At 60.5% G+C, this 26,253-nt stretch overlaps 2 protein-coding genes across 2 annotated transcripts; one reads left to right on the top strand and one right to left on the bottom strand.

Annotated features, from left to right (window-relative positions):
* The first annotated feature begins 389 nt into the window (after positions 1-389).
* Positions 390-14,048, top strand: SLC15A3 (solute carrier family 15 member 3). The gene is made up of 8 exons (XM_056131646.1): positions 390-1,042; positions 6,431-6,720; positions 9,395-9,539; positions 9,658-9,765; positions 10,849-11,017; positions 12,091-12,249; positions 13,184-13,339; positions 13,696-14,048. Exons 1-8 carry the CDS (start codon positions 497-499, stop codon positions 13,848-13,850), a joined length of 1,728 nt encoding a protein of 575 aa, XP_055987621.1. The 5' UTR covers positions 390-496; the 3' UTR covers positions 13,851-14,048.
* A 30-nt stretch (positions 14,049-14,078) lies between these two features.
* TMEM132A (transmembrane protein 132A) lies at positions 14,079-26,064 on the bottom strand. Its single transcript, XM_056131546.1, has 11 exons — positions 25,962-26,064; positions 23,397-23,611; positions 22,938-23,156; positions 21,429-21,763; positions 19,888-20,037; positions 19,017-19,212; positions 18,785-18,928; positions 17,180-17,382; positions 16,103-16,379; positions 15,592-15,783; positions 14,079-15,188 (listed from the first exon to the last, which is right to left on the bottom strand). Exons 1-11 carry the CDS (start codon positions 26,062-26,064, stop codon positions 14,121-14,123), a joined length of 3,102 nt encoding a protein of 1,033 aa, XP_055987521.1. The 3' UTR covers positions 14,079-14,120.
* Positions 26,065-26,253: the final 189 nt, after the last annotated feature.

Genomic DNA, 26,253 nt, shown 5'->3' with positions numbered 1-26,253 from the left:
AGGAGCCGCCCATGAAGCAAGGGAGGGGTTGAGAAAGCAGGAGGGACCCTGGGACCCAGGCTTTCCCCGACAACGCACCATGTGACCCACCGGCCACAGACACAGTGAAAAGGGGAAGCAAGGGAGGCCCCCCCCCCCCCACCCAGTTTCTCAAGAAACCAGAGCCGGGACAGAGGACAGAGGCTGAGCAGGAAGGGAACTCGGAGGGGAGTGGAAGGGTAGGCAGAGGAGAGGGGGCAGCGGGAACCACCAGGCGTCAACCGTCGGAGGGGACCACCGCAGGGAAGGAAAGGGACCCAGGAGAGGGAGGAAGGGCGGGGGGCAGAGGGAAGAAGAAGGGTGCCGTGCCAACCAGAGTGGGGGTGCCGGGGTGCCAGGAGGGTGGAGAATGAGGTAGAATCTGACTAGCCCCAGAGGGACAGCAGGCAACGGGGCACGGGACAGAAGGCAAACGGGGTAGCAGAAGAAGCGGGGCGGGCCGGAGTCTGGGGGGGCGATGCCCAGGTCGCGCGCCCCGGAGGAGCGCCGGGCGCTTCTGGGGCGCGCGCCGCAGGGTCCCCGACGGCGGTGGCGGCGCGCGGCGGCGGCCGCGGTGCTGCTGGTGCAGATGCTGGAGCGCGCCGCCTTCTTCGGCGTGTCCTCCAACCTGGTGCTCTATCTCACGGGCGTGGACCTGCACTGGGCCGGCTGGCAGGCGTCGCGGGCCGAGCTCGTCTTCCTGGGCGCGTCCTACCTGCTGTCGCCGGTGGGCGGCTGGCTGGCCGACGTCTACCTGGGCCGCTACCGCGCCCTGACGCTCAGCCTATTGCTCTACCTGGCGGCCGCCAGCCTGCTGGCCGCCACCGCCTCCTCCGACGGCCGTCTGTCCTTCTGCGGCGACATGCCCGCTCAGCCGCTGGTGCCCGGCTGCCCCGAGGAGCACGGTTGCCCGAGCGCCCCGCGCAGCCCCTACTGCGCGCCCACCCTCTGCAGCGCGTTCCTGTTGTTGGCCCTGGCCGCCAGCTCCGTGCGCAGCAACCTCACCTCCTTCGGCGCCGACCAGGTGAGTCCCGACCGAGGGAGGGGAAGGGGGAGCAAGCCGGTGGGTCTGGGGCACCCCACCTGACCTTCGACACCCACATCATTTCCCCTTTTTCGGGCCTTCCTCGTTTCACCCAAGAAGGGTGACAGCCCCTGCAGTTCCGGGGTGAACCGCTACTCACTAAAACCGTCCCTGCCACCCCCCAGTTGGCCAGGCCTGGGGTTAAGTGCTGCCCCGGTGTTTGAGCTCATTGCCAATTCGCCAATTCTCCACCACTTTGCGGTAGAAGGTCCATTTTGCAGATGAGGATGTTGAGGTTTCCCGGATGGGCCTGGCACTGAGGCTGGAAGCACCACAGAACCGTGCCACTGAGCCCTGCTCCCGGAATCTGGGGACTGGGCGGGAGTGGGCTTTTTGCTGTCCATGGATGTAGGGAACCAGTCAGATTTGTTCAGATCCCAGCTCTGCCGCCCACTGACCAGGGGCAAATGCCTTCCCCTCACAGCTAGTCACTGTCACTGTCACTGTCCTCCCGTTGTTCATTGATTTGCTCGAGCAGGCCCAGTAATGTCTCCATTTTGAGACTTGTTGTTACTGTGCATATCGAATACGTCATGGGTAGCTTGCCAGGCTTTCCCATGCGGGTGAGATACTCTCGGTAGCTTGCCGGGCTCTCTGAGAGGGGCGGAGGAGTCGAACTCGGATTAGCCATGTTGGCTGCGTGCAAGGCAAACGCCCTACCTGCTGTGCTATCGCTCCAGCCCAACACTAACTAAATGAACAAGAGCTGCCTGATTATTTTGGAAAGGCTGAGGGATTTGGGCCATGCCCAGTGGCAAACAGGGCTTACTCCTAGCTCTGGGCTCAGGAACTCACTCCTGGTGGGTCTCAGGGGACTTTACAGATGGAACCCCAGTTGACCACATACAAGGCAAGTGTCCTGCCCGTTGTACTATCATGCTGGCCCCCAGCTGTATTTGGATAACTGGGCACACTGGATGATCATTTTAAATAATTGGTAGTATGATTCAAACAACTGCATATGGCCAAGACAGAGCTCAGAAGTCGTGCCCTGGTTTCCCATGTGAGAGGTCTTGGGTTCAAGCCAAGGCATAACAAACCAAACCTGGATGGGCTACCAGGAGCAGGATGGATATAGAGAGTTTAAGGAGCAAGCTTGGGCCAGTGCAATAGCACAGCAGGTAGGGAATTTGCCTTGCATGTGGCCAACCCGAGTTCAATCCCACGAGCACCTCCAGGAGTCACTCCTGAGTGCAGAGCCAGGAGGAACCCCTGAGCATCGCCGGGTGTGACCCCCCCCCCAAAAAGGAGCAAGTTCTCCAGCACGGGGAAGGACTGGGCACCAGCTCAAGGGGAAAACAGGGGGCAGGGCGGGATTGCGCCATGATCAGACCATTGGACTCACTGGCCCTTTCCCCTAATTGTCTCCAGTTTTCAACTCACTTCCACTGTCATACCAGCATAAAGGGGATGTTTTTACAAAAGTCACTGCATCCAGCTGACAGTTCCAATCTAACACCCAACCCTGCTTAGTCTGGAGTTGCTCTTCCAGCCTCTTTGCATTCTTCTAACCTGAGGGGTCTCAGTGGCCCTGGGCATCCCTGCCCGTGTCCCCGCCACCTTTCCTTTGGAGCAGGGGAACCCCTGTTTTCTGGGGGGAGGCCCCTCACACCTGGTCCTCATTGCTTCCTTTCATCCACACCCCACTGTGCCCCAGGAACCCTCAGTCACTTTCTTTGGCCTCCCTGACCATCCAGACCCTCCTATCTGTCGCTCTATGGTCTCCTGGGGTCCAGCCCCCTGGGAAGAGCCTCTATTGATGATGAGTCTGGAGCATTCTCCCCTTTCACTGAGCATGAAATATCAGGATGGGCTGGGACTGGCAGGCTTCCAAGGGCCCTGGACCCAATTCCCTGGTCAGCTCGAAAATTTGAAATGATTCGATGATTCGAGAGGGGAATGGTTGAGTCTTTGGAAAATGGCTCTGATGACAGCAGAGAGAGCAGGTGTGTGTGTGTGTGTGTGTGTGTGTGTGTGTGTGTGTGTGTAGCAGGGTGGGGGGGTGGAGAGGGACAAGAGAGGGTGCCCCAGACCCAGGAGGCTGCTGATGAGGAATCCAGAAGGGGCCTGCAAGTGGAAGTCCCGGACTGGGCCCTGTCTGGCAGGAGGTGTGTGTTGGACTCACCGGCTGATGTCAAAAAGGGGGTCCCTGGGGAGAGGGGCTCTGAGCAGACAGGCTGCCTGCACTTCCTCTCAGAGGCAGAATGGCACGATTGTTTGGGCCAGTGAATGAGTGGCAGGGACTGCTCACAGCGGGAGTGAGCCGCACACAAGGATTCTATCTGTCTAGCTTGCTCTCCCTGCCAAAGGGGCCCTCAGAGTCTCCAAAGGGGGCTGGAGAGATAGTACAGCAGGTACAGCACTTGCCTTGCATGCAGCTCACCTGAATTCGATCCCCAGCATCCCATATGACCCCTGAGCATCACCAGGACTTTTCCCTGAATGCAGAGTCAGGAGAAACCTTGAGTATTATTGGGTGTGACTCAACCACCACCACCCCCCAAAAAAAATCTCCAAGGGAATGTAGTTTTAGCTATGTATTTGGGATAGTGGGTGTTTGGACCCCATACAGCAGAGCTCAGGGTATACCCTCTGCTCCCTGCTTAAGGTTCTGCTGGCAGTGCTTGGGGGCCATGCAGAAAGGGAATCGAACCAGAGTCTGTTGTCGCAAGCAAGGCAAGTGTCTTAATCCTGTGCTAATCTCTCCAGCTCAGAATGCAACTTAAAATACTTCTGTATGTTAGGTTTCGAAGAGGGATAAACTGCTTTGCATTTTTTCCCCAATGTAACTGTCACTGTCACTGTCACCGTCCTCCCGTTGTTCATCGATTTGCTCTAGCGGACACCAGTAATGTCTCCATTGTGAGACTTTGTTGTTACTGTGTTTGGTATATTGAATACGTCACGGGTAGCTTGCCAGGCTTTGCCGTGCAGGCGAGATACTCTTGGTAGCTTGCTGGGCTCTCTGACAGGGGCGGAGGAATCGAACTCGGGTTGGCCAGGTCGGCCGCATGCAAGGCAAACGGCCTACCTGCTGTGCTATTGCTCCAGCCTGTGGCAATAAATAAATAAATAAATAAGCTTCAATCAAGGGTCCTAGAGCACTACTACAGTGGATAGGGTGCTTGCCTGGCATGCGGTTGGCCTATCCAGGTTTGATCCCCAGCACCCACTATGGTCCCCCAATCCTCCGCAGTGACCTCTAAGCACACAACCAGCAGGAAGCCCTGGGCACCTCCAGGTGTGGCCCAAAACCTCCCCCAAAAAATAAAGAAATGCAGATGTCCAAGCCTCGTGGGACCTGCCGTGACTCCGAGTGATTTGGGGACCAAAGGCAGCGAGAGGGTCCGGCCAGGGCACCACCCTCCTTTGTGGGTTGAAGGAAGGCTCTGCCCGAGGGCTTCAGCCCTTCTGCATTTGCCGGACAGTCTGAGTGTCTCTTCACCAAGCCAGACCCAGATCTTGGTCCTGGAACTCTCTTCTTCCACTGCCTTTGCCTCTTTCGGGGTGTATTTGGGAGGGAGATAAGCCACGCGGGTCTGGGGGTGCTAAGCTGCCTCTTTGCACCTCCAAACTGCAGAGGAAACGGTCCTTCGGCCCCTAGCTGTCTTTCAGCAGACGACCTGCCTCTTTTGTGACCATGTGGCATAAGCCCAGCGCTAACTTGGCTGGTTTTCTGACGATAAACAGGATGCATCAGGGAGGTCGATGGGTCAGAGGCAGAGGGATAAATCAACTGGAAACGAGCAGCCGGGTGGCAGCAGAGACATCTGTTGTGACGCTATTCGGTGGCAGTTAAAAAGCAGCGTGAGCTGTGAACACGAGCCAACAGCTGTGCCCAAATGCCCTACTTGTTAACAAGCGACTCTCAAGACAAGGCGTATTCATTGAGTCCTCTTTTGGCAGTTGTTAACGATTCCCATTTGATTTGGAGGTCAGACCCAGCGGTACTCAAGGCTTATTCCTGGCGCTGTGCACAAGAGTTGTCTCTGGCAGTGCTTGAGGGCCATATTCAGTGCCAGGAATGGAACTGGGGTTGGCTGCCTGCAAGGCAAGAGCCTCACCTCCTGTACTATCTCTCTGACCCCTGTCGCTGTCACTGTCCTCCCGTTGTTCATCAATTTGCTCGAGCGGGCCCAGTAACGTCTCCATTTTGAGATATGTTGTTACAGTGTTTGGCATATCGAATGTGTCATGGATAGCTTGTCAGGCTTTGCTGTGTGGGCAAGATATTCTTGGTAGCTAGAAAATATTCTAGCTACCAAGAGGGGTGGAGGAATCAAACTCGGGTTGGCCATGTTGGCCGCTTGTAAGGCAAACGCCCTACCCATTGTGCTATCGCTCCAGGGGTCCTCTCTGACCCCTATTCATTCTTTGTAAGAAGTCGACCAGGGACAGAGTGATAGCACAGCAGATAGGATGCTCGCCTTGAGCATAGCCAACCCAGGTTGGATCCCTGGCATCCCATATGGTCCCCTGAGCCCGCCAGGAGTGATCCTTGAGCACAAAGCCAGGCGTAAGCTCTGAGCACTGATGGGTGAGACCCCAAAACAGACAAACAAATTTCTGAGCATCTCTTTCATAGGACCAGTCGGAGCTATTGTTCAGTAGGGGAGAGTGTGTTTGCCTGTGTGTGGCCAACCCAATCCTTCAATTCCCAGCATCCCATTTGATCCTCCGAACACTTCTCCAGGAGTAATTCCTAAGTGCAGAGACAGGAGTAACCCCTGAGCATCGCCAGGCATGACCCAAAAAGCTCCCTCCATCCCCCCAAAAAGGGACTAAGGAAGTACTAGGAGGCCAGAGCAATAGCACAGTGGATAGGACATTTGCCTTGCATGAGGCCAACCTGGGTTCAGTCCCCTGAGCACTGCCAGGAGTGATCCCTGAGCACAGAGACAGGAGTAAGCGCTGTGCCAGGAGTACACCCTGAGCACTGTTGAGAGTGGCCTAAAAAACCAATTTAAAAAAGGATTGAGGGGCTGGAGAGATAGCACAGCGGGTAGGGTGTTTGCCTTGCACACGGCCGACCCGGGTTCGATTCCCAGCATCCCATAGGGTCCCCTGAGCACCACCAGGAGTAACTCCTGAGTGCAGAGCCAGGAGTAACCCCTGTGCATCACCAGGTGTGACCCAAAAAGCAAAAAAAATAATAAATTAATTAAAAAATTTAAAAAGGATGAAGAAAGTGCCAAATCACCCGCATGCACGCTGACCCATGAAGGGCATCTGTGGCGGGGGTGGGGGGAAGGTGGAGGGGGTGGGGAAAGCGGCCATGGGTGAGTACTCTGGGGGCTCCTCGCCCCTCACACCCCCTCTGCTCGGCAGGTGATGGTCCTGGGCCGCCAGGCCAACATTCGCTTCTTCAACTGGTTTTACTGGAGCATCAACGTGGGAGGTGTCCTGTCACTGCTGGTGGTGGCCTTCGTCCAGCAGAACATCAGCTTCCTGATGGGCTACTACATCACCGTGGGCTGCGTGGCCCTGGCCTTCTTCATCTTCCTCTTTGCCACCCCAATATTCATCACCAAGCCCCCCATGGGCAGCCAAATATCCTCCATGCTGAAACTCGCTTTCCAAAACTGCTGTCCCCGACTGTGGCGGCCATACCCTGAAAGGTAAGGGGGCAGTTCGGGGCGCGGGTTGAGGGGGGCGTCAGGGTTCCCGGGAACACAGAGCATTAAGACCTTCAGGGTAGGCTGGATAGGGCATTCGCCTTGCACGCACCTGAGCTGGATTCAATCCCCGGCACCCCATTTGGGTCCCCTAAACACTTTCACGAGTAATTGCTGAGTGTACGGCCAGGAGTAAGCCCTGAGTATTGCCTAGCATGGCACAAGACACACACACACACACACCCAATACACACACACACAGACACCACGAAAGAAATTCTGGGTGTCCTAAGGAAGCCCCAATAAAGAGGTCATGGAATGCAAGATGTAGCATCCTGGGACTGGCATGGGCCAAAGTACTGAGAACCAAGGCTGAGTGTGAACTTGGCCGTGATGACAAGGACCAGGGGTGATGGTGTCATCCCCCTCCATTGGAGATAAATGCTGGCAATGGTGATAATGTGGGCACTAGCGGTGAGCTTGATGGAGATGATGGTACCAGCATGCTGCATGAATAGGGGTCAGACATTGCAGATAACAAATGTTCTGTCCACTGTGCTATTGCTCTGGCCTCCTAGTACTTTCTTAGTCCTTTTTTGGGGGGGAGGAGGGTGCTTTTGGGGTCACACCTGGTGATGCTCAGGGGTTACTCCTGTCTCTGCACTTAGGAATTACTCCTGGAAGTGTTCAGAGGACCATATGGGATGCTGGGAATCAAGGATATTCTACAGTTGAAACCCAGGGCCTCACCCATGCGAAGCGCCTGGTTTGCCACTGAGCTACAGAATCAGTCCTCTGCCTGCTATTAAGCTTAAGAAAAGCCTAAAAGAATCAGTGAAGGGTTGGAGCGATAGCACAGCAGGTAGGGCGTTTACCTTGCAGATGGCCGACCCGAGTTCGATTCCCAGCATCCCATATGGTTCCCCGAGCACCGCCAGGAGTAATTCCTGAGTACAGAGCCAGGAGCAACCACTGTGCATTGGCAGGTGTGACCCAAACAGGGAAAAAAAAAAAAAAAGAAGAATCAATGAAGCTGGGTCTGCACTGCAGGGAAGGCACTTGCTTTGCATTCGACCGACCCAGGTTTGATCCCTGGCATCCCATATGGTCCCCTAAGCACCACCAGGAGTGATTCCTGAGTGCAGAGCCAAGAGTAACCTCTGAGAGTCTCCAGGTGTGACCCAAAAAGCCAAACAAACAAAGGTATCAGAAACTGCTGGGAGCAGGTCTGGAATGACAGTGCAGCAGGGAGGGCATTTGTCTTGCATGCAGCCAACCCAGATTCAGTCCCCAGCAGGATCACAGATGAGCCCCCTGAGCCCCCTCGAGTGATTCCTGAGTGCACATGCCAGGAGTACACCCTAAATATAGCCAAGTGTGGCTCAAAAACAAAAAACAGAAAAGAAACCTGGTGTGTGTGTGTGTGTGTGTGTGTGTCTGTCTGTCTGTCTGTCTAGGGGGGGCAGGGAGGGTAAAGCTGTCCTGTCTCCTAATAGCAATCATGTATATTCCCCACCACCCTCCCTCCACGGCGTACCACCTTGTCCTGCAGAGATGAGGGTATCGGGGTGCATCACAGCCCTGACTGTCTCCCTCAAGCCAGACCTGCACTGGGACTTCCTGGGTTCCCATGGCAAGTGGATACTTGGAACCCAAAAGTCCCACCCCTTGGGGGTCTGCAGGTTCTGGTCTCTCTCTGTTCTTCCCCAGGGTCACAGCTCGAGGGTAAAAGGGTCTGAACTCTGGGGAAAGGGTCTGAGCCCCCAGGGAGAACGGGACTTAATCTCTGAGTGGAACGGGACTTAACCCTCAGGTGGGAGGGACTTAGCCCTTAGATGGGCGGGACTTAGCCTTCAAGTGGGAGGGACTTAGCCTTTAAGTGGGAAGGACTTAGACTTTAAGTGGGAGGGACTTAACCATCATGTGGGAGGGACTTAACCCTCATGTGGGAGGGACTCAGCCTTCATGTGGGCGGGACTTAGTCCTCCTGTGGGAGGGACTTAACCTTCAAGTGGGAGGGACTTAGCCCGCAGGTGGGAGGGCCTTAGCCTTCAAGTGGGAGGGACTTAGCCTTTCAGTTGGAGAGACTTAGCCCTCAGGTGGGAGGGACCTAGCCTTTAAGTGGGAGGGACTTAGCCTTCAAGTGGGAGGAACTTAACCTTCAAGTGGGAGAGACTTAACCCTCAGGAGGGAGGGACTTGGCCCTCAGGTGGGAGGAAATTAGTCTTTAAGTAAGAGGGACTTAGCCTTTAAGTGGGAGGGAGTTAGCCCTCAGGTGGAATGGACTTAGCCTTCAAGTGGAAAGGACGTAGACTTTAAGGGGGAGGGACTTAGCCTTCGAGTGGGAGGGATTTAGCCTTTAAGTGGGAGGGACTTAGCCTTCAAGTGGGAGGGACTTAATCCTCAGGTGGGAGGGACTTAGCCTTCAGGTGGGAGGAATTTAGCCCCATGAACTGAGCCCCGACAATGAAGAGTTCTGTTGTGGGTGGCTTTGGTGACCATGATAAGACTGAAGATGGTGGCAGTGGCAGTGATGGGATGCACACAGTGGGATAGGGAAGGGATGGTTTGGGAGAGGTTGGCTCCCGTGGATGGCTGTACTGCAGTACATGAATCCTGATTTTGACGGGGTGTGGGGGGTACTAATAATCATCTGTTGTTCCCTGCCCCTTCCCAGAGCCCCTCAAGGCGCTCACCTGCTCCCTGACCAGAGGTCCCCCCAGGGCCCTTCCCCACAGGAAGATGCGGCCAACTTCCAGGTGCTGGTGAAGATCCTGCCTGTGCTGGTGACGCTGGTGCCCTACTGGATGGTGTACTTCCAGGTGTGCCCCCTTCCGATTGGAGTCCTCTCCCCTGGGCGCTGTCTCCCTGGGCTCCTCCCCCAGGAGGCCCCATGGCCAGCTCGGTCCCAGTCTCCCCTCACCTCGTCTCCCCGCACAGATGCAGTCCACCTACGTCCTTCAAGGCCTTCACCTCCAGATCCCCAACATCTTCCCAGTCCCTACCAACACGTCCGTGGCTCTGAGCACCCAAGGCAAAAGCTACAAGGTGAGACAACGGGGTGCATGCAGCACCCAGCTTGGGCCAGGTGGGGGTCTCGTCTGAGAAGGGGAAGGGAGGCTTCCTGCACACAGACGCTGGTTTGTGAGGAGGTGCCCTGGAAGCTGGAGCATTGGGCTGTGGCCACAGAAAGGCTCAGATAGGGGCTGGAGTGATAGCACAGCAGGTAGGGCGTTTGCCTTGCATGTAGCCGACCCGGGTTCGATTCCCAGCATCCCATATGGTCCCCTGAGTGCTGCCAGGAGTAATTCCTGAGTGCAGAGCCAGGAGTAACCCCTGAGCATCGCCAGGTGTGACCCCCCCAAAAAAGAAAGACTCAGATGCTCCCAGAAATAGTCGGGCAGCTTCACCTGCTGCCCATCAGTCCACAGCGCCACCCTTCCTTGGTTTCACCCTCTCAGGGTGTCGGGATGCCCAGGTCTTTGCCTTTCAGCAGTTTCCACACCCATGCCCTTCCCTTTCCTGGCCCAGCACGTCAGAGCTCTGCAGAGCAGGTGGCTGAGGGCTGGAGAGATAGGAACAGGGAGAAAGCATTGGCCTGGCTTGCAGCAGAACTGGGTTTGGTCCCCGACATCCCATACAGCTCCCCGAGGACTGCTAGGAGAAATCCCTGCACTTAGAGACAGGAGTGAGCCCTGAGCACCTCCTGATATGGCCCCCAAACAAACTGAAACAAAGCAAAACAAAACAAAACAAAAAAACACAGTCAGGGGGCTGGAGCGATAGTACAGTGAGTTGGGCATTTGCCTTGCATGCAGTCATCTTGAGTTCAATTCCCGGCATCCCATATGGTCCTCCAAGCACCACCAGGAGTAATTTCTGAGTGCAGAGCCAGGAATAACCCCTAAGTATCACTGGGTGTGACCCAAAAAGCAAAAAGCAGCAACAACAACAACAACCAGTCACCTAGTGACAGACCTTCCCTGCACCCTTTGTGGCCCGAGGCGGGCACCCCTTCTTGTGGTCATCCCTTGATCCCATCCCGGGGGCTTCAGGAGAGGGAGTGGGCTGGCCCTGGGTCAGCCTGCAGCTCTCTGCGAGGTCACCCCTCGTGGTCCCCCTCCCACCCAGTTCCCGGAAGCCTGGCTCTTCTTGGCCAACGTGGTGGTGCTACTGATCCTGGTGCCCGTGAAGGACCACCTGCTCGACCCCATGCTCCTGCAGTGCAAGCTGCTGGCCTCACCCCTGCGCAAGATGGCTCTGGGCATGTTCTTTGGCTTCGCCTCTGTTGTGGTGGCAGGTATGGGGGCCTGAGGGACAGGGAGGTGGGGAGGCTGGGGCCAGGGAGGGGGGTGGACTCCACTCGGGACTGGGTCAAGGGCGCCCTCCCAGAAGGTGCAAGCCTCACTCCCAGGGCGCCCAGCCTCCCTGCTTTAGACAGCCGAGAGGAAAAGGGCTTCCTTGGCCAGATAGAAGCACCCAGAAGGCATGCACTTCCGTCCGCTGACCTGGTCCCACACAAAGTACAGGACAGACGAGCTAGGGTGATGGTGCAGGGCGCAGGGGTGCGGGTTTGATCTGTGACAATGCACACCCCCCTATGCCCACCCCTGCCACCCTAAGCACTGGCACCCCAGGCCCTAGTACCGAGCTGGCTGAGAATTAGCTTCCAGGGTCTCTGAACCCCGCTCGGGAGGCCCCCAAATGAATCCATCAGCACAATGTGCTGAAAGGGTTTTGCAAAGAGAGACTGTCACTGAATGGACCATGGGGGCCTGTTTCCCGGAGCCATCGATTCTCTGCGTCTTTCCCTATCCAGAGGACTTGGGCGTCACTCACGAAAGGCTGAAGCAGCCTTTGTTTTTTGTTCCTCTTCCCAAAGCCTGTCAGCGGCTCTCACTGGGTCACTTCCTGATTCTGAAGATGTTCAGAGTGGAGGAATCCCGATCTTGATGACAGGGGCGGTCATTCACCCAAGCCCTGGGCAGGGCCGGGTGAGCTTGGCAGGGGTGCTGGGAGGGCCGAGCGAGGTGAAGCCCCCATCCCTGGCCCCATCCCTGCCTCACAGTAGGAGCTAGAGGGATGGAGGCTTAATCCACACTGTTGTACAAACAGGCTGGGAACCCAATGAGATCCTTTCCCCTGCTGTATGCTGGAATGCAATTCAGTTCCATCTAAATTCCTGCCTCTTGCATAAAGAAACTGGCTGTCAAGGCAAAAAGGAAAGAGGTGGAACCCAGATACACACACACACACACACACACACATACACACACACACACACACACGAACAAGTGCACACTCGTGCGCGCGCGCGCACACACACACGCACGCAGAGCAGGACTAGCTGGAACCTTCTCTCCCGCCCTGCAGGGGTCCTGGAACGCACCCGCTTACGGTATGTCCAGCGCAAGTGGATCATAAAGCAGTACATCGGGGACAACCTGTACACCGCCGCATCCCTGTCCATCTGGTGGCAGGTCCCTCAGTACCTGCTCATTGGGATCAGTGAGATCTTTGCCAGCATCTCAGGTACCGGGGCCCCCTCTCCGGCCCTCCCCACCAGAGATGGGCTTGGGCTGCTCCCATGGGCAAGTCAGGGCTTTTCCCTGTGCATACAGGAAGGCAGGTTCTGGGCACTGACTGGCCCTTGGTGTGGGCCAGGCCCTGGGCCCAGGCAGTGGGGTTTGGAGGTGATGGAGACAGTCAGCATCCTGCCACGCCATACTCTTCACCCTGAAGCTTTGCAGTTACCGTTCCTCTCTGCTCCCCCCCCCCCCCCCCCCCGAGACTAGAGGGCTGACCCAAGAACCCAGATTCAAGGGGCCCGAGAGCGCAAGAGGGGAGGGGTGCGAGTCCTGGGGAGGGGGGAGTCTGGGAGACGGGGCTCATGGTATCCTCTCACGCCTACCATTGTCCCCAGGGCCCTTTTGGTGGGGCAGGAGCAGGTTACAGTTGTCCCTGACTCGCGTGGCTGTATGAGGGTGCGTGAGATGGGGCTGTAGCAGAATTGGCAGGGGTGAGGTAGAGCGGCAGGGGGTCACCCGGGGCAGAGGGGGGGAGGGTATGCTGGGATTTCTGAGGATGAATTAGTGCTTTGGTAGGGGAAAGGGAAAGGGCAGAGAAAGGTGTGAAGAGTTGGCTAGGGCGCTGGAGTGATAGCACAGCGGGTAGGGCATTTGCCTTGCACGCGGCCAACCCGGGTTCGACTTCCAGCATCCCATATGGTCCCCTGAGCACCGCCAGGAGTAATGCCTGAGTGCATGAGCCAGGAGTAACCCCTGAGTGTTGCTGGGTGTGACCCAAAAAGAAAAAAAAAAAAATTTGGCTAGTGCTAGGTGACCACCCCCAACACAGAGCTCTTGGGGTGAGCTGGGTGGGGGAGGGGCTTGTGGGTGCATGGAGGGCGGGGGCTGGGTCTGCACCCTCCCAGAGCCTCCCTTCCTCCCCCCCCCCCCCCCCACAGGCCTGGAGTTCGCCTACTCGGAGGCCCCTCGCTCCATGCAGGGCGTGCTTATGGGCCTCTTCTTCTGCCTGTCGGGCGTGGGTTCCCTGATGGGCTCTGGCCTGCTGGCCGTGCTGACACTGCCTGGGGCCTGGATGCACTGCCCCCAGGATTCTGGTGAGTAGGAGCGGGGGGTCTCAAAGGTTGGGGGTGAGGGTGGAGTGGCGGCCAAGTGGCAGTGGAGAAGCGACAACAGCATCCCCCTCCAAACTGGGCCACACCCAGCAGGGCCTTCCCAGATTTGGGCCTCAGTTTCCCCCAATGCCAGAAAGGAAGGCTGGAATTCAGTGGTCCCCCAGGGTTCCTGGGTGCATCGGGATCGCGGCCACCTCCCTGGTGGGAGGGAAATCAGAGCCACCGGAAGAGGTGGCCTGGTACTGCCAGAGAGATGGCAGAGGGGACTCCCCCCCCCCCCCCCCCCCGCCCTGGGGATGCCCCGCCCCCACCTAAAGGCTGCCCCTCTGTCCCCCCAGGGAACATCAACAACTGCCAGATGGACCGCTACTACTTCCTGCTGGCCGGCATCCAGGCAGCCGCGGCCCTGTTGTTCATCTGGATCGTGGGGTGCTACGAGCGGGCAGCCCAGGACCCAGCCTCGCAGGGCACCCCCAGCAGGGACCGGGGCTGAGCACGGCCCCCCCAGTCCCGCCCCCCAAACACACAGACAGTGAGGGAGGAGCCCCAGGTTTCCGTCTCAGTTTATTCTGTACCCGACATCAGGATGAAAGTGGTTCCCATAAATAAGGGGGGCTGGAGCCCTTCCTCACGACCGTGGTCCGTGATGGGGGGGGAGGGGCAGGGCGGAGGGGCCAGGCAGGGGACTTGGATCAACGAGCACCGGAGGAGAAGTGGGGCGCCGCGGGGCCCGGGCGTGGGGGGTGGGAGGGGGGCGCGGGGGTCAGGAGCTGCCCCGGATCAGCTCCATGTAGCTGCGCAGCTCCTCGGGGTCCTTCAGCCCCATGTCCTCACACACCCAGCGGATGTCCTCCTCGCCCGCCACCAGGATGGACTGGACCGCGGGCGCCCCCGCAGCGGGCTCCTCGGGCATCTCGGGCATCTCGGCCGGGGGCACCGGCGCAAACGTCACAAACTCCACCCGCTTCCGCCGCCCCCCGGCTTCCTTGCGGGTCAGGGTGCTGGGGGAGTTGGTGGTACCCCCGGCAGGAGCCGGGGCCGGGGCCGAGGCCACGGGCAGGGGGTCCCCTCCTCCCCGGCTCTCGCAGGGGCGGCCCCCCTCCCCCTTGGCTGGCCCAGGGGACTGCCGGTCCAGCTGGCGGCTGAGCTCCTCCTGGTCCGTGCCCAGCCAGACCCAGTTGTGGGGCTGGGGGGAGGTGGGGTCGGTGGCACTGTCGGGGGGCTCCTTGCGCTGGTAGCGCAGCACGAAGACCACGCCGTTGACCAGGAAGATGAGGATGGCCAGGCAAAAGATGCCCAGCAGGGCGTACATGCCCAGCTCGAGGTCGGTGACCCGCTGAGGGGCAGGCACCATCTCTTCCTCTTCCTCCTCTTCTTCCTCCTCCTCCTCCTCCTCCTCCTTCCTGGCCTCCTCCTCCGCCCGCTCGAACTTGCTCCTCACACCCCCCGTGTCCTCCGGCCCGTCCGGTGCCCGCTGTCTCCCCCCCAGGCTGGCCTCTGTGACCGGTGACCCCCCGGCAGGGCTGGGGGGGAGAGCCGGGACCGGGGTACGGGCGCGGGGCAGCCCCAGCCAGGCCGTGCCAGAGGCCAGGGGGACTCGGTGGCGACCCCGGCGGCAGGGCTCGGGAGGGTGCAGCGCCACGTGCAGGGGCAGCCCCTCGGGCCCGGCCCCACTCACCACCACCCCGAGCGGGGTGCCCCGCTCCTCGGCAGGCAGGACGGCGCCGGGCTCTTCGGCCGAGACGGACAGCCCCAGGTCCCGGTGGTCGTAGAGCTCGGCGGGCGCCAGCGTGTGGTCAGAGAAGGACAGCCACAGGGACAGGGCCACCTCCTGCGGGACACACGGACGGACGCAGGCAGAGACAACGCGAGAGCACGCACGCATGCACGCACACAGACCGCGCCCACAGAGACAGGCCACACGGAGGGGACAGCAGAGAGGACAGACACAGGCGGTGGACAGAACACAGGGAGAGAGGGGGCGTGTGTCAATCGCCTTGGCCCCGGGGGGGACCCCAAGCTCTCGGGATGGTGCTCAGTGAGGGTCACCTGCCGACCAGCCACTCCCCCTCCCCCCTCCCGCAGAGCTCACCGCCTCAGCGGGCACTCGGTCCTTCTATCTCGAACCCCCATGCCAGGGTCGGGGTCCCTCCCAGGACCCTGCATCGGTCCCCATCCGCAGATGTGGACCTCCTCCTCCCTCTTGCCCATCCCCCCCCCCCCCGGGCTGTCACCTGCTTTGGGGCAGGAAGGGCTGACTGTGCCCAGCACGTGGCCGTGACCTCCCCGGGGTGGGCAGTGCCCCGGCTTAGGGCCAGAGAGATGCCCATCACGGGCTGCACCCGCAGCTCCAGCAGCGACACCTTGTCATCCGTCACGGCCAGGGCCTGCTCGCCCAGGATGGAGTCGGAGAGCGGGGACCGCACCTTTGGGGGGGGGGTGGAGAGAGCCGCGGGTGGGGATCTCACCCCCGAGGGACCTGGTTTCCGGTCCCCTGCATCCTCGAGGATGCTTCCGTCCGCTCTCTGGGCCCCCACCGCACCCGTGGGGCTTCCCTCTGCTCCCCAGACTCGGGTACCACGCACCCCGCACGCTCCAAGGTAGCCGGTGCGCGAATCCCTGCAGCGGGCTGGCACCATGCCAGGCACTGCCCTCCGCCCCGCAGGCTCGCTCCACACCAGCCCCTGGCACACTGCAGGGCAAGGGTGGGGTCTCGCCGACCCTCGTCTCGGGGCATCCGCTTACCTCGATGGAGGTGACGCCGGGCTCCCGGCCCACCAGGACGCGGCCACCCTCCAGCGAGGCCACGCGCGGGTCCTGCACACGCGCATGCGGCGCCACCAGGTGGGTCACGTCCAGCAGCCAGTCGGGGCCGAGCAGGTGGGTGAGGCGGCGGCCGCCGTCCAGCGGGTGGGCCGCGAAGGGGACGAGGAAGCGCACGCCGGCGCGCTGGTACTGCAGGCGGCAGCCGCGGCTCCGCGCTGCTGCCTCCTCCGTGGCCCCGGCCTCGGGCTCCAACACGCTGCTGGGGGCCGGGACCGAGGGGGCGTGGCCATCAGCTCAGGCCCCGCCCCGCCGAGCCGCAATTTTTTATTGGATGCACGCTCTCCAAGCTCCGCCCACCCACAGCCAACACTCGAAGGGCGGGGAAGGAGGGGGCAGGACTCCAGTTCAGTTTCTGATTGGTGCCAGTGGCCATCCTTCACCCACTCTGGCTCCCGATTGGACGGGAGTGGCGGGGGGCGGGGCAGAAGTAGAGGAGACTCGCCAACCCTGGAAGCTCACGCTCAGGATTAAGGAGTTTGGGACCTAGGGTCACCGCACACTAACACCCTCCTTAGCAGTTACTGAGGCTTTGGGCTCCTAGTGGAGGGGGTGGCAGCGCACAGACGAGCTTAATCGGTACAGAGCACATTAGAAAAAAATCACTGTAGGGGCTGGAGCGATAGCACAGTGGGTAGGGCGTTTGCCTTGTACTTGTCCGACCGGGGTTCTATTCCCAGCATCCCATATGGTCCCCCGAGCACCGCCAGGACTCATTCCTGAGTGCATGAGCCAGGAGTAACCCCTGTGCATCGCCGGGTGTGACCCAAAAAGCAAAAAATAAAAGAAAAAGAAAAGAAAAATCACTGTAAGTACCACGGAGAGAGTGAGCAGGGCTTAGCAATTTCGAGTGAAGGGATGGGAGGGCAGGCAGGGAAGGGCAGACCTGGGCAGGAGGGGCAAGAAGCTTTCCGGACCCCATTCTGAGCAGACGGCTGCGTGGCCTGCGCCTTCTCTCTGTCCCGGGGCCCGCCGGCGTCCCCCCCAGCTTGCACTCACCCCTCGGCGGGGCCGGGAACCCTCCAGCCGCGGACCTGCTCCAAGGTGCTGTCGGTCAGCTCGATGCGCAGGGGCAGCAGCGGGGCCCACACAGTCAGCCGCAATGACGCCCGCAGCCGGCGCCACCAGAAGTCCACGCGCACCCCGCGCCCGCCCCGGTTCTCCTTGCCAGCCACAAACACAGCGTCGCAGGCCTCGGAAACCTGCAGGGGCGTTGGCAGAGGTCAGGGGTGGGCTTGGCGCCCAGGGGGCAGGTGTCACAAGTGGTAGAGCTCATGCCCTTCGCGAGATCCTGGGTTTCACCACCAGCACTGTTGATCGCCAGCACTGCTGGGTTCCTGGCTTCCTGCCAGGAGCGCCCTCTCCCTCCAATTATTTTTTTCCCATAGAAAAGAGTAACAGGGTGTCCCCTAAATCATGTCACAAATAGAAGCCTTTTGATTTTGGGTAAGGAGGGAAACCTGTACTTACTTACAACAGACTCCCCCTGCAGAAGAGGTTTTTTTTTGGGAGGGGGAGTGTTTGGGTTTTTTGGGTCAAACCTGGCGATGTACAGGGGTTACTCCTGGCTTTGCACTCAGGAATGACTCCAGGCAGTGCTCGGGGAAGCATATGGGATGCTGGGAATCGAACCTGGGTCGGCTGCATGCAAGGCAAATGCCCTACCTGTTGTATTATCACTCCATCCCTCCTGCAGAAGAGTTTTAACCCATAAATCTGACTCATGCTGGCCTCGCATTTGGTACTGGAGTCCTGGCCACTGAGCGGAAGTAGGGCGGCAAAGGTGGAGGGCGAGAGTCATTTAACATTGGCCCGGTGCCAGCCAGGGTGGGCAAAGATGCCATCCCTCCTTGAGAGGGTTTGAGCAGATGCAGGCTCCAGGCTTCCTGTTTAGAACTTCCCAGAGGAGAGAGTGATCCTGCCCTTCTTTTACCTTCTCGGACACCATGGAGCCCAGTAATTATCATCCTGCCAGTATATAATTATTCCATTACTGTAATAGCATGGACTCTTACTCTCGGCTGGGTCCTATCCTGGGTTGCTTTCGGCAACCTTCCAGTACTTTCCCAGTGCAAAGCTCAGGAAACGGAGGCTCTGGGAGGCTACAGGGCTTGTCTTCAAGAAGTGGATACCTGGGATGGGTTTTGAGTGACAACCTCCTGAGTTCTGTGCATGCTAGTGACTCAGCCCCAGCGCTGACAGGGATGACAATAGACATCATGATCGTGACAATGCCTGTGTGAGAGGGGGGCAGGAAGACAGACACTACCCCGCCTCCCAACCCAGCACCCATCTAACACTGGAGAGAGGTGAAAACCCATGAGATTTCTGGGACCGGGGCTGGAGCAATAGCACAGCAGGTAGGGCATTTGCCTTGCATGCAGCAGACCCGGGTTCGATTCCCAGCATCCCATATGGTCCCCTGAGCACTGCCAGGAGTAACTCCTGAGTGCATGAGCCAGGAGTAAGCCCTGTGCGTTTCTGGGTGTGACCCAAAAGGGGAAAAAAAAGAGAGAGAGAGAGAGATTTCTGGGACCATGAAGCTGGTCTCTGGGGGACCTGGAGGCAGGACTCACCTAAGCTGGGCACGTACCAGCCACTCACCTGCAGGACCTGGGTGTTGGCGGACTCGCAGCTGATGTGCTCAGTCACCTCGGCCAGAGCGCCCCCACCTTCCACGGTGACGAGGCGCACGGGGATACGCCGTGGCAGGCCAGTGAGGGGCGCCGTGTTCACCAACTCTTCTGCCTGGGGCCAGGGTGCAGGGGGAGTTCAGCCCCTGCCTTTCCCCGCTACACACACCCAGGCTGGCCCGGCAGTGGTGGGGACCCCTTACCTTGGCCAGGGGAACAAGGGCTCTAATGTCCCGTTCTGACACCAGCACCTCCCACACCATCTTGTCCTTCTCTGCTTCGGGGGCCTGGCCGGGGTACTCCAGCTGCCAGGTGACAGGCCGCGTGGCCGCCACGCCCCCACCAGTGCTGTTTTCCACGGAAAAGTCTACCCACAGGAACTCGGATGGCTCGCGGGTACTACGGGCGGGAAGAGAGTCTGAGTGTGGGCTGGCAGCCATGTGCCCATGCCCTGGTGACTGACCTGCCCTGTATTCATGCATGACATGGGTTCTGGGATAGATGGATCGATGGATGGATGGATGGATAGATGGATGGATGGATGGATGGGTGAGAAGGTGAATGAGTGGGTAGATGGATGGATGGGTGGGTGGACAGAACAGATGGATGGGTGAATGGGTAGGTAGGTAGATGGATGATGGATGGATGGATGGATGGATGGAAGGATGGATGGATGGGCGAATGTGTGGATGAATGGGTGGGTGGGTGGGTGGGTGGTTGAGTGGTGGATGGAAGGATGATGGGTAGATGGGTAGATGAATGGATGGGTGAATGTGTGGATAGATGGGTGAGGGGGTGGATGGACTGATGGGTGGGTGATGGGTGAATGGATAGATGGATGGATGGATGGGTGGATGATGGGTAGGTAGGTGGGTGGATGGACAGATGAATGGGTGGGTGGGTGTCTGGATGATACTAATATCTGCTTTGAGCCACTTCCCTGAAGGGATCTCTTCATGTTCTGTGCCCATGGAAATATGAAGGTAGTGGGGCACGTTCTTCCCTGGCCCCCCTAAATCACAAGCATGCTAGGACCAGCAAGCCCTCCAGGGCCTCCCAGGGGGAGGTGCCCACCTGGAGTCCAGCGCCGCAGACTCAGCCCGGTGGCAGGTGATGAGCGTGGTGTGGTGCTTGGAGCCCTTGAAACGGTCCAGCTTGGCAGTCCAGAGGGTGGGCTGGGCCAGGCGGGCGGCTGTCACGTGCAGCCCCTTCTTCACCTTGATCCTGAGGTGGGGGAAGACACAGGTCCCAGGGGTCAGGGTGGGTGTGTGATTGGGTGCTGGGTGGGAGGGGAGATTCGGGGGGGGGGGGGGACTTGATTGGCATCCCCTCCCTGCCATCCTGAGACCTGGATCCCCACAGGCCACAGAGATGGCATCTCCCATTCAGAAACCACCCCTGACTTCCTGTGGCCACAAGGTCAACTCTTAGCCTTGGGACACCCCCGGAGCTGGCCCAGTGCCCATGCCTACCCTACACCACGGCTCCCATATGCTCCCCAGTGGCACTGCACACCGTGAGGGTATGCTTAGGCCGTGGCTGCCACCTGACTGCCCTCCTTTCTCCCTTCCGGGAGGCCCCAGCTCCAACCCCACCCCCTGGAGAAAGCTTTTCCTGCACGACCCCCTACTGCCGCACTTCCTCCTTCCCTCACCCAAGCCCCTGCAGCTCCATCCCCTCATCAGAACCCAGGGTCCAATTCATGCCTCTCTTAACTCCTATCCCTCCGCCTGGGGCGTCCCTTAGCGCCCAGTGGGGACTGGGCCTGCCCGCTGCTCCAGAGTGAAGACCCGGGGCTGGGAAGCCGAAGCGTGTCCAGGAAAGACCTATCGAGGGCGCCCAGGAGCAGAGGGGGCCAGAAGAGCAGGGAGCTGGGGCACCGCTGGGACAGCAGAGGGACAGCCCGACCCAGAGAGAAGGTGCTTGCCTGGAATGCAGCCTTCCTGGGTGTGATCCCTATGTTCTTCCTGAGCACCGCTAGGGGTCACTGCTGAGCACAGAGCCCCTGAACGTGTGTGTGTGTGTGTGTGTGTGTGTGTGTGTGAGTGTGTATGCAGCCTTCCTAGGCGCAATCCCTATGTTCCCCTGAGCACCGCTAGGGGTCACTACTGAGCACAGAGCCCCTGAAAGTGTGAGAGTGTGTGTGTGTGTGTGTATGTGTGTGTGTGTGTGCGCGCGCGCGTACTTTTTCCACCTCCCTTCCCAAAGTCTCCTCAATGTGTGTGTGTGTGTGTGTGTGTGTGTATGCAGCCTTCCTGAGTGCGATCCCTATGTTCCCCTTGAGCACCGCTAGGGGTCACTACTGAGCACAGAGCCCCTGAGTGTGTGTGAGTGTGTGTGTGTGCCTTTTCCACCTCCCTTCCCAAAGCCTCCTCAATGTCTAGAGCAGAGGGCGACCTTAGCCAGGCTGGACCAAGGTGTCCGAAGGGTCAGGGGGACTGGGACGGGAGGACGCTTCCTACTTCTGACTCCTTGTAGGGCTGTGCCCACCATGGGGGGCCGCCCGGTGCCAGGGCAGTACCTGGACCATATGCAAAGGTCAAGGGATCCAGGAGGGAGACCCAGGAGGGGTCGTGGGGGGTGGGGGGAGCACAGGGGGCCGGGCTGGTGCTCACCGCAGGCTCAGTGGGCTGGCGGTGAAGTTGGACCGGAGCAGCACGGTGGCACTGAAGGGCTGGCCGGGCCTCACAGGCCCATCAGGTACCCGCAGCGTCACCGCATCGTCCAGGGGCACCTCCTGGTGCTGCGGGGGCGCGGCCGGGCGCAGCTCCACTCCGCCGATGGGGAGGGCTTGGTCCCTAGGGTCCGTCTCCACGCCGGGCCCGCAGCCCCCGGGGCCATCGGCGGCCGGTTCTAGGGTGTAGGCCAGCTGGGCGCGGGCAGCAGGGGCAGCTTGGGGGAACCAGTGGGCAGGGAGCTCCAGCTCCACCACGCAGGCTCCCAGGGACGGCTGTGGAGACACGAAGTTTAGGGTTAGGGGGTCCCCAGTCCTGGGGAAGATTCTGGAAAGGTGTGAGCGAGACAACAGTGCCTGCCCGCGTGGATGAAGGCTCCATGTCCCTGGGCTGTGCCTGTCGGTGCCCCTGTGCAAGAATAGTGCCACCGAGGCTGGAGCAATAGCACAGCGGGTAGGGCGTTTGCCTTGCACGCGGCTGACCCGGGTTCGATTCCCAGCATCCCATAGGGTCCCCCGAGCACCACCAGGAGGAATTCTTGAGTATACAGAGCCAAGAAGAACCCCTGAGCATTGCCCGGTGTGACCCAAAATGTTAAAACAAATAAGAATAGTGCCACCACGGCATCTGTCACTGTCACTGTCCTCCTATTGTTCCTCGATTTGCCCATTGTAACGTTTCCATTGTGAGACTTGTTGTTACTGTGCTTGGCATATCGAATACATCATGGGTAGCTTGCCAGGCTCTGCCGTGTGGGCCAGATACTCTCGGTAGCTTACCGGGCTCTCCGAGAGGGGCGAAGGAATCGAACCCGGTTCGGCCAGGTTGGCTGGACGCAAGGCAAACGCCCTACCGCTGTGCTATCGCTCCAGCCCACACCAATGCATCATGCTACCAAAATACTAACACTTGGGCTGATAGAGAATGCCAAGGGTTGAGGCGCCAGCCGTGCATGTGGCCCATCTCATTCCAATCCCCAGCACCCTTAGCCCCCAGCAAAGCCAGGAGCAGCCTGGGAGAGCCCCCGAGCACCCCTAAGGGGGCTCCAGGAACCATCAGCAGATCCTTGAACCCTCCAGCCTGGGTGGTAGCCAGGCTTCCTAAGTACCACTTGGGAAGTCCTCAACACCCCCTCCGAAGATAAAAATTAAAAAGCAAAATGCTCACACCCTTGGAGCGACTGCACTGGGCCAGGCTGTGCCCAGGGTTTTCCTTGCAGATACCCTGCCCTTTCTTTCACTTCCTACAGGGTGCGATTGTCATGCCCCCATTTTACAGCTGGGAAGACTGAGCCTCAGAGAGATTACGTGGTACAAAGCACCTGGCCCACCCTCTGGGGCCCCATGAAAGTCATCAGAGCAGGGACAGAGTCAGGCACCCCCCCACACTCCTGCAAGCGGGGAGTCCCGTCCTTCTGACCCCAGGACCAGCCTCCTTCTAGTGGCTCACCTGGAAGCGGCAGGCGTGGTGCACGGTGCCCATGGGGTGTGTGGCATGCAACCGGGCGCAGGGCAGGCTGCCAGGCCCTGGTGGCCAATCCTGCCCTTTGAGGTGAAACAGGACGCGGGCATGGGGCTCAGCCGGGGTCACAGCCGCCTCCACAGACACGGCCCGGACATCCCACGGGACCGGCCGCTGGTGGGGTTCAGTGGCCTGAGGAGGAACCACCTGAAGGGAGACAGGAGACATTAGACTTGGCAGGCGCGGGGGTACGCAGTGGGGGTCTGAGGACACAGGGTGCCAGGGTACCACCGGCAGGATGGTCCTTAATGGGCCTCAGTTTGCCGCTCTGGGAAATGGGTCGCAGTGCGAGGGCCGAGGAAGGTCCCCCAAGCCCCACGCAGCAGACCTGGCTTTGGGGTGACCCTCCCCACCCAGGTACCCCATGTCCCTGGCCTGGCCGCTCACCTGCTGCGTTGCAAAGGGCGGGTAGGAGGCACGGAGCAGCGGCTGGGCGCGGGGCCAGGGCTGCAGGAGCAGAAAGGTCTCGGCCCGGGAGCCCAGGGAAGAGTTGGCCGGCGGGTACTGGCCTACTTGCTGCACGCGGAAGTGCTCAGGGGCGTCCAGGAGTTCCAGAGCGGCCGGCAGGTAGACGGAGTCCAGGGGGTCTGGCTCGCAGCCCACTGAAGGGGAGAGAGGGGAGCGGTGGGGGGGGGATTCCCCACTTCACAGGTGCAGGGGACTCCCCCCTCCCCGCCTCCTGTGCTGGCCACTTGGTGACACCCCCCCCCATCAGACGGGGCCACTCCCTCCTCCTGCTGGGACCCTTCCCTCCCCCACTTCCGCCCACCTCCTGGCCCCCTGCCCCCACCATTTGTGGGGTTCAGCCCCTCCCCGGGTCAAGCTGGTAAAGCCAGGTGAGCTGTATAGCAGCAGAGGCCCCTCTGCTGGCTCTGGGCACCACCACCCCCAACACCAGAGCACCCTCACACTGTTCCCAAACTTGTCTCCCTTCTCCCTGGGTATTGGGGTGCATGAGGGGGACTGGATGGGGGGGCAGAAACCCGGGGCAAGTGTCAGCCATGTAAGCACTTAAAGGGTCAAGGACCAATGAGGCCATGTTTGCTTTATATCAACTATGAGTTGGCTACAAAAAAAGGTGATAATTCCAGGGGCTGGAGCGATAGCATAGAGGGTAGGGTGTTTGCCTTGAACACAGGCGACCTGGGTTCGATTCCCAGCATCCCATATGGTCCCCCGAGCACATGCCAGGAGTAATTCCTGAGTGCAAAGCCAGGAGTAACCCCTGAGCATCGCCAGGTGTGACCCAAAAAGAAAAAAAAGTGATAATTCGGGGCCAGAGAGAGAGACAGCATGCAGTGTGTGTGACCCTCAGCAGCTTCCAAACCTCTATTCCCCACCCCCCCCCCCACCCCCCAGCCTGGAGCCAGGAATAAGCCCTGAGCACCATCAGGTGTGACCCAGAAACAAACACAGTGACAATTAAATGGGGGGTCGGGGGTGGAGTGTGCTCTGCTTAAACTATCTTGGACAGTCGTTAACCCTTTCCATTTTGGTCCTAACTGAGAACGAGGTTTCACTACTGTTTAGTAAACCCCCTCTTCGATGGATGGAAAAAATCGGGGCTGAGAGGATAAAGTGGCTTTTGCCATCTCAGAGCTCAAGATGGGTAGGACAATTGCCTCCTCCCCCTCTCCACTACACCATGCAACAGGGAGCAAGCTGACATCACTCCTTATCAGGGACTCCCCTTCCCCACCTGGTGGCAGTGCCCTCCTCCTCCTTCAGGGTCAGGAGTGAATGCTACCTCCTTCAGAAAGCCCTCCTTGATTGCTTGCCTCCCACTGGCCCCCTTGACTCTGACATCCCTGCCTCCCCGCACACCCCCCGCTACTCTAAAACAACGACAGTCCTTCCAGAGCGTTCTCCATGGGAGCCTGGTTGAGACCCACATTTCCTCCCGGCCGGGCAGGGCTCCAGGACGCCTGGGTTTAAATCTGTCACCTGTGGAATAGCACCGCCACCACCGACCAGGGCCTGGGAGTGGGTGGGGGGCGGGTGTCAGGAGGGGGTGGCGCCTGCCGCCTAATGGATGTGACGAGGCTTCCCTCCTCTCTCTCCCCGCCAGGGGTTATTATAGGCTGGGGCGTGGGGGTCCCCGGGGGAGGGGAGCAGGTGGTTGAAAGCAGCCCCTGAGCCAGTTCCCCACCCCCCAACCCTTACTGGCGCTGCTAGCCTGGGGCACTTGAGGGTTTCAGCCTCCTTTAAGACACCCGGGAGCCTGAGCGGAGCCCTGGGGTCAATTCCCGCATCCCATCCCCAGCACAACAGGTGGGTGAGCGGGCGCCCGGGGCAGCCGCTGGCCTCCGACCTCCTCCTCCTCCTCCGTCGCCTGCATAATCACAAGATGCCCCGGGACCCGCCTCGCGGAGATGCCCATCACCCGGGGCCCCGGGTGGAGGCTACGTCCGTGTCCCTCCACTCCTCCGCGGTCCCGTCCCCACGGTACCGCCGTGGGACCCTCGCCCGGGGACCCCGGGACGGGGACCTGGCGCCCCTTCCCCGGCCGGCGGCGGGGAGTCCCCGTAGGCGCTCAGGGAGGGAGCGAGCGGGGCAGCTCCGGAGACCCCCTCGGGTCCGGGCCTCCTCCCGGGGCTGGACGGCGGTGGGTGGGGGACCCGGCTCGGACGCCCCGGGCAGCGAGTGGACAGCCGGCGCGGGGCGCACGGGCTGGCGGCCGCCGGAGGGGCAGCTCGCGGAGGAGGTGGGGAGGCGGCGATCGCCCGGGGTCCCCGCGCCGGTCCCGGTCCCGGTCTCGGTCTCGGTCCCGGTGCGGATCCCGCCAGACGCTGCCCGACGGGGCCAGCGAGGGACGCACGAGGGACACGAGCGCGCGCGCGCGGGCGGCCGGACCCCCCGCGCGCCAGCGCCGGACGCGCCGCGGGGCGATCCAAGCGGGGCTCGGTCCCCGGGCACCCCCAGGGCCTCCCCGCGCGTCCCCCCTCCGCTGACCTCTCCCGACGTCCAGGGCCAGCAGGGTCAGCAGCTGCAGCAGCGGCGGCAGCAGCCGGCGGCGCCCCCGGGCGTCCGCGCGCCCCGCCGTGCGGCCGCACATGGTCCCGCGGAGGGCGGCGTGCGGGGGGCGGGCGGCGGGCGCCCCGGGTCCCCCGCTGCCCCTGCGCCCCGGGTCCCCCCGCTGCCCCTGCGGCCGCCCCGCCGCGGCGGTGCCCAGACAATGGAGCGGGAGCCCGAGCCCGGCCCGGCGCGGGCGAAGGCAGGGGCGCCGCGCTCGCCGCCCGCCGGG

This window comes from Sorex fumeus, unplaced genomic scaffold, assembly GCF_029834395.1.
Source record: "Sorex fumeus unplaced genomic scaffold, SorFum_2.1 ptg000093l, whole genome shotgun sequence".
Taxonomy (NCBI): domain Eukaryota; kingdom Metazoa; phylum Chordata; class Mammalia; order Eulipotyphla; family Soricidae; genus Sorex; species Sorex fumeus.
Note: the sequence above shows the minus strand (reverse complement) of the source record. Positions and strands in the feature narration are given on the sequence as shown.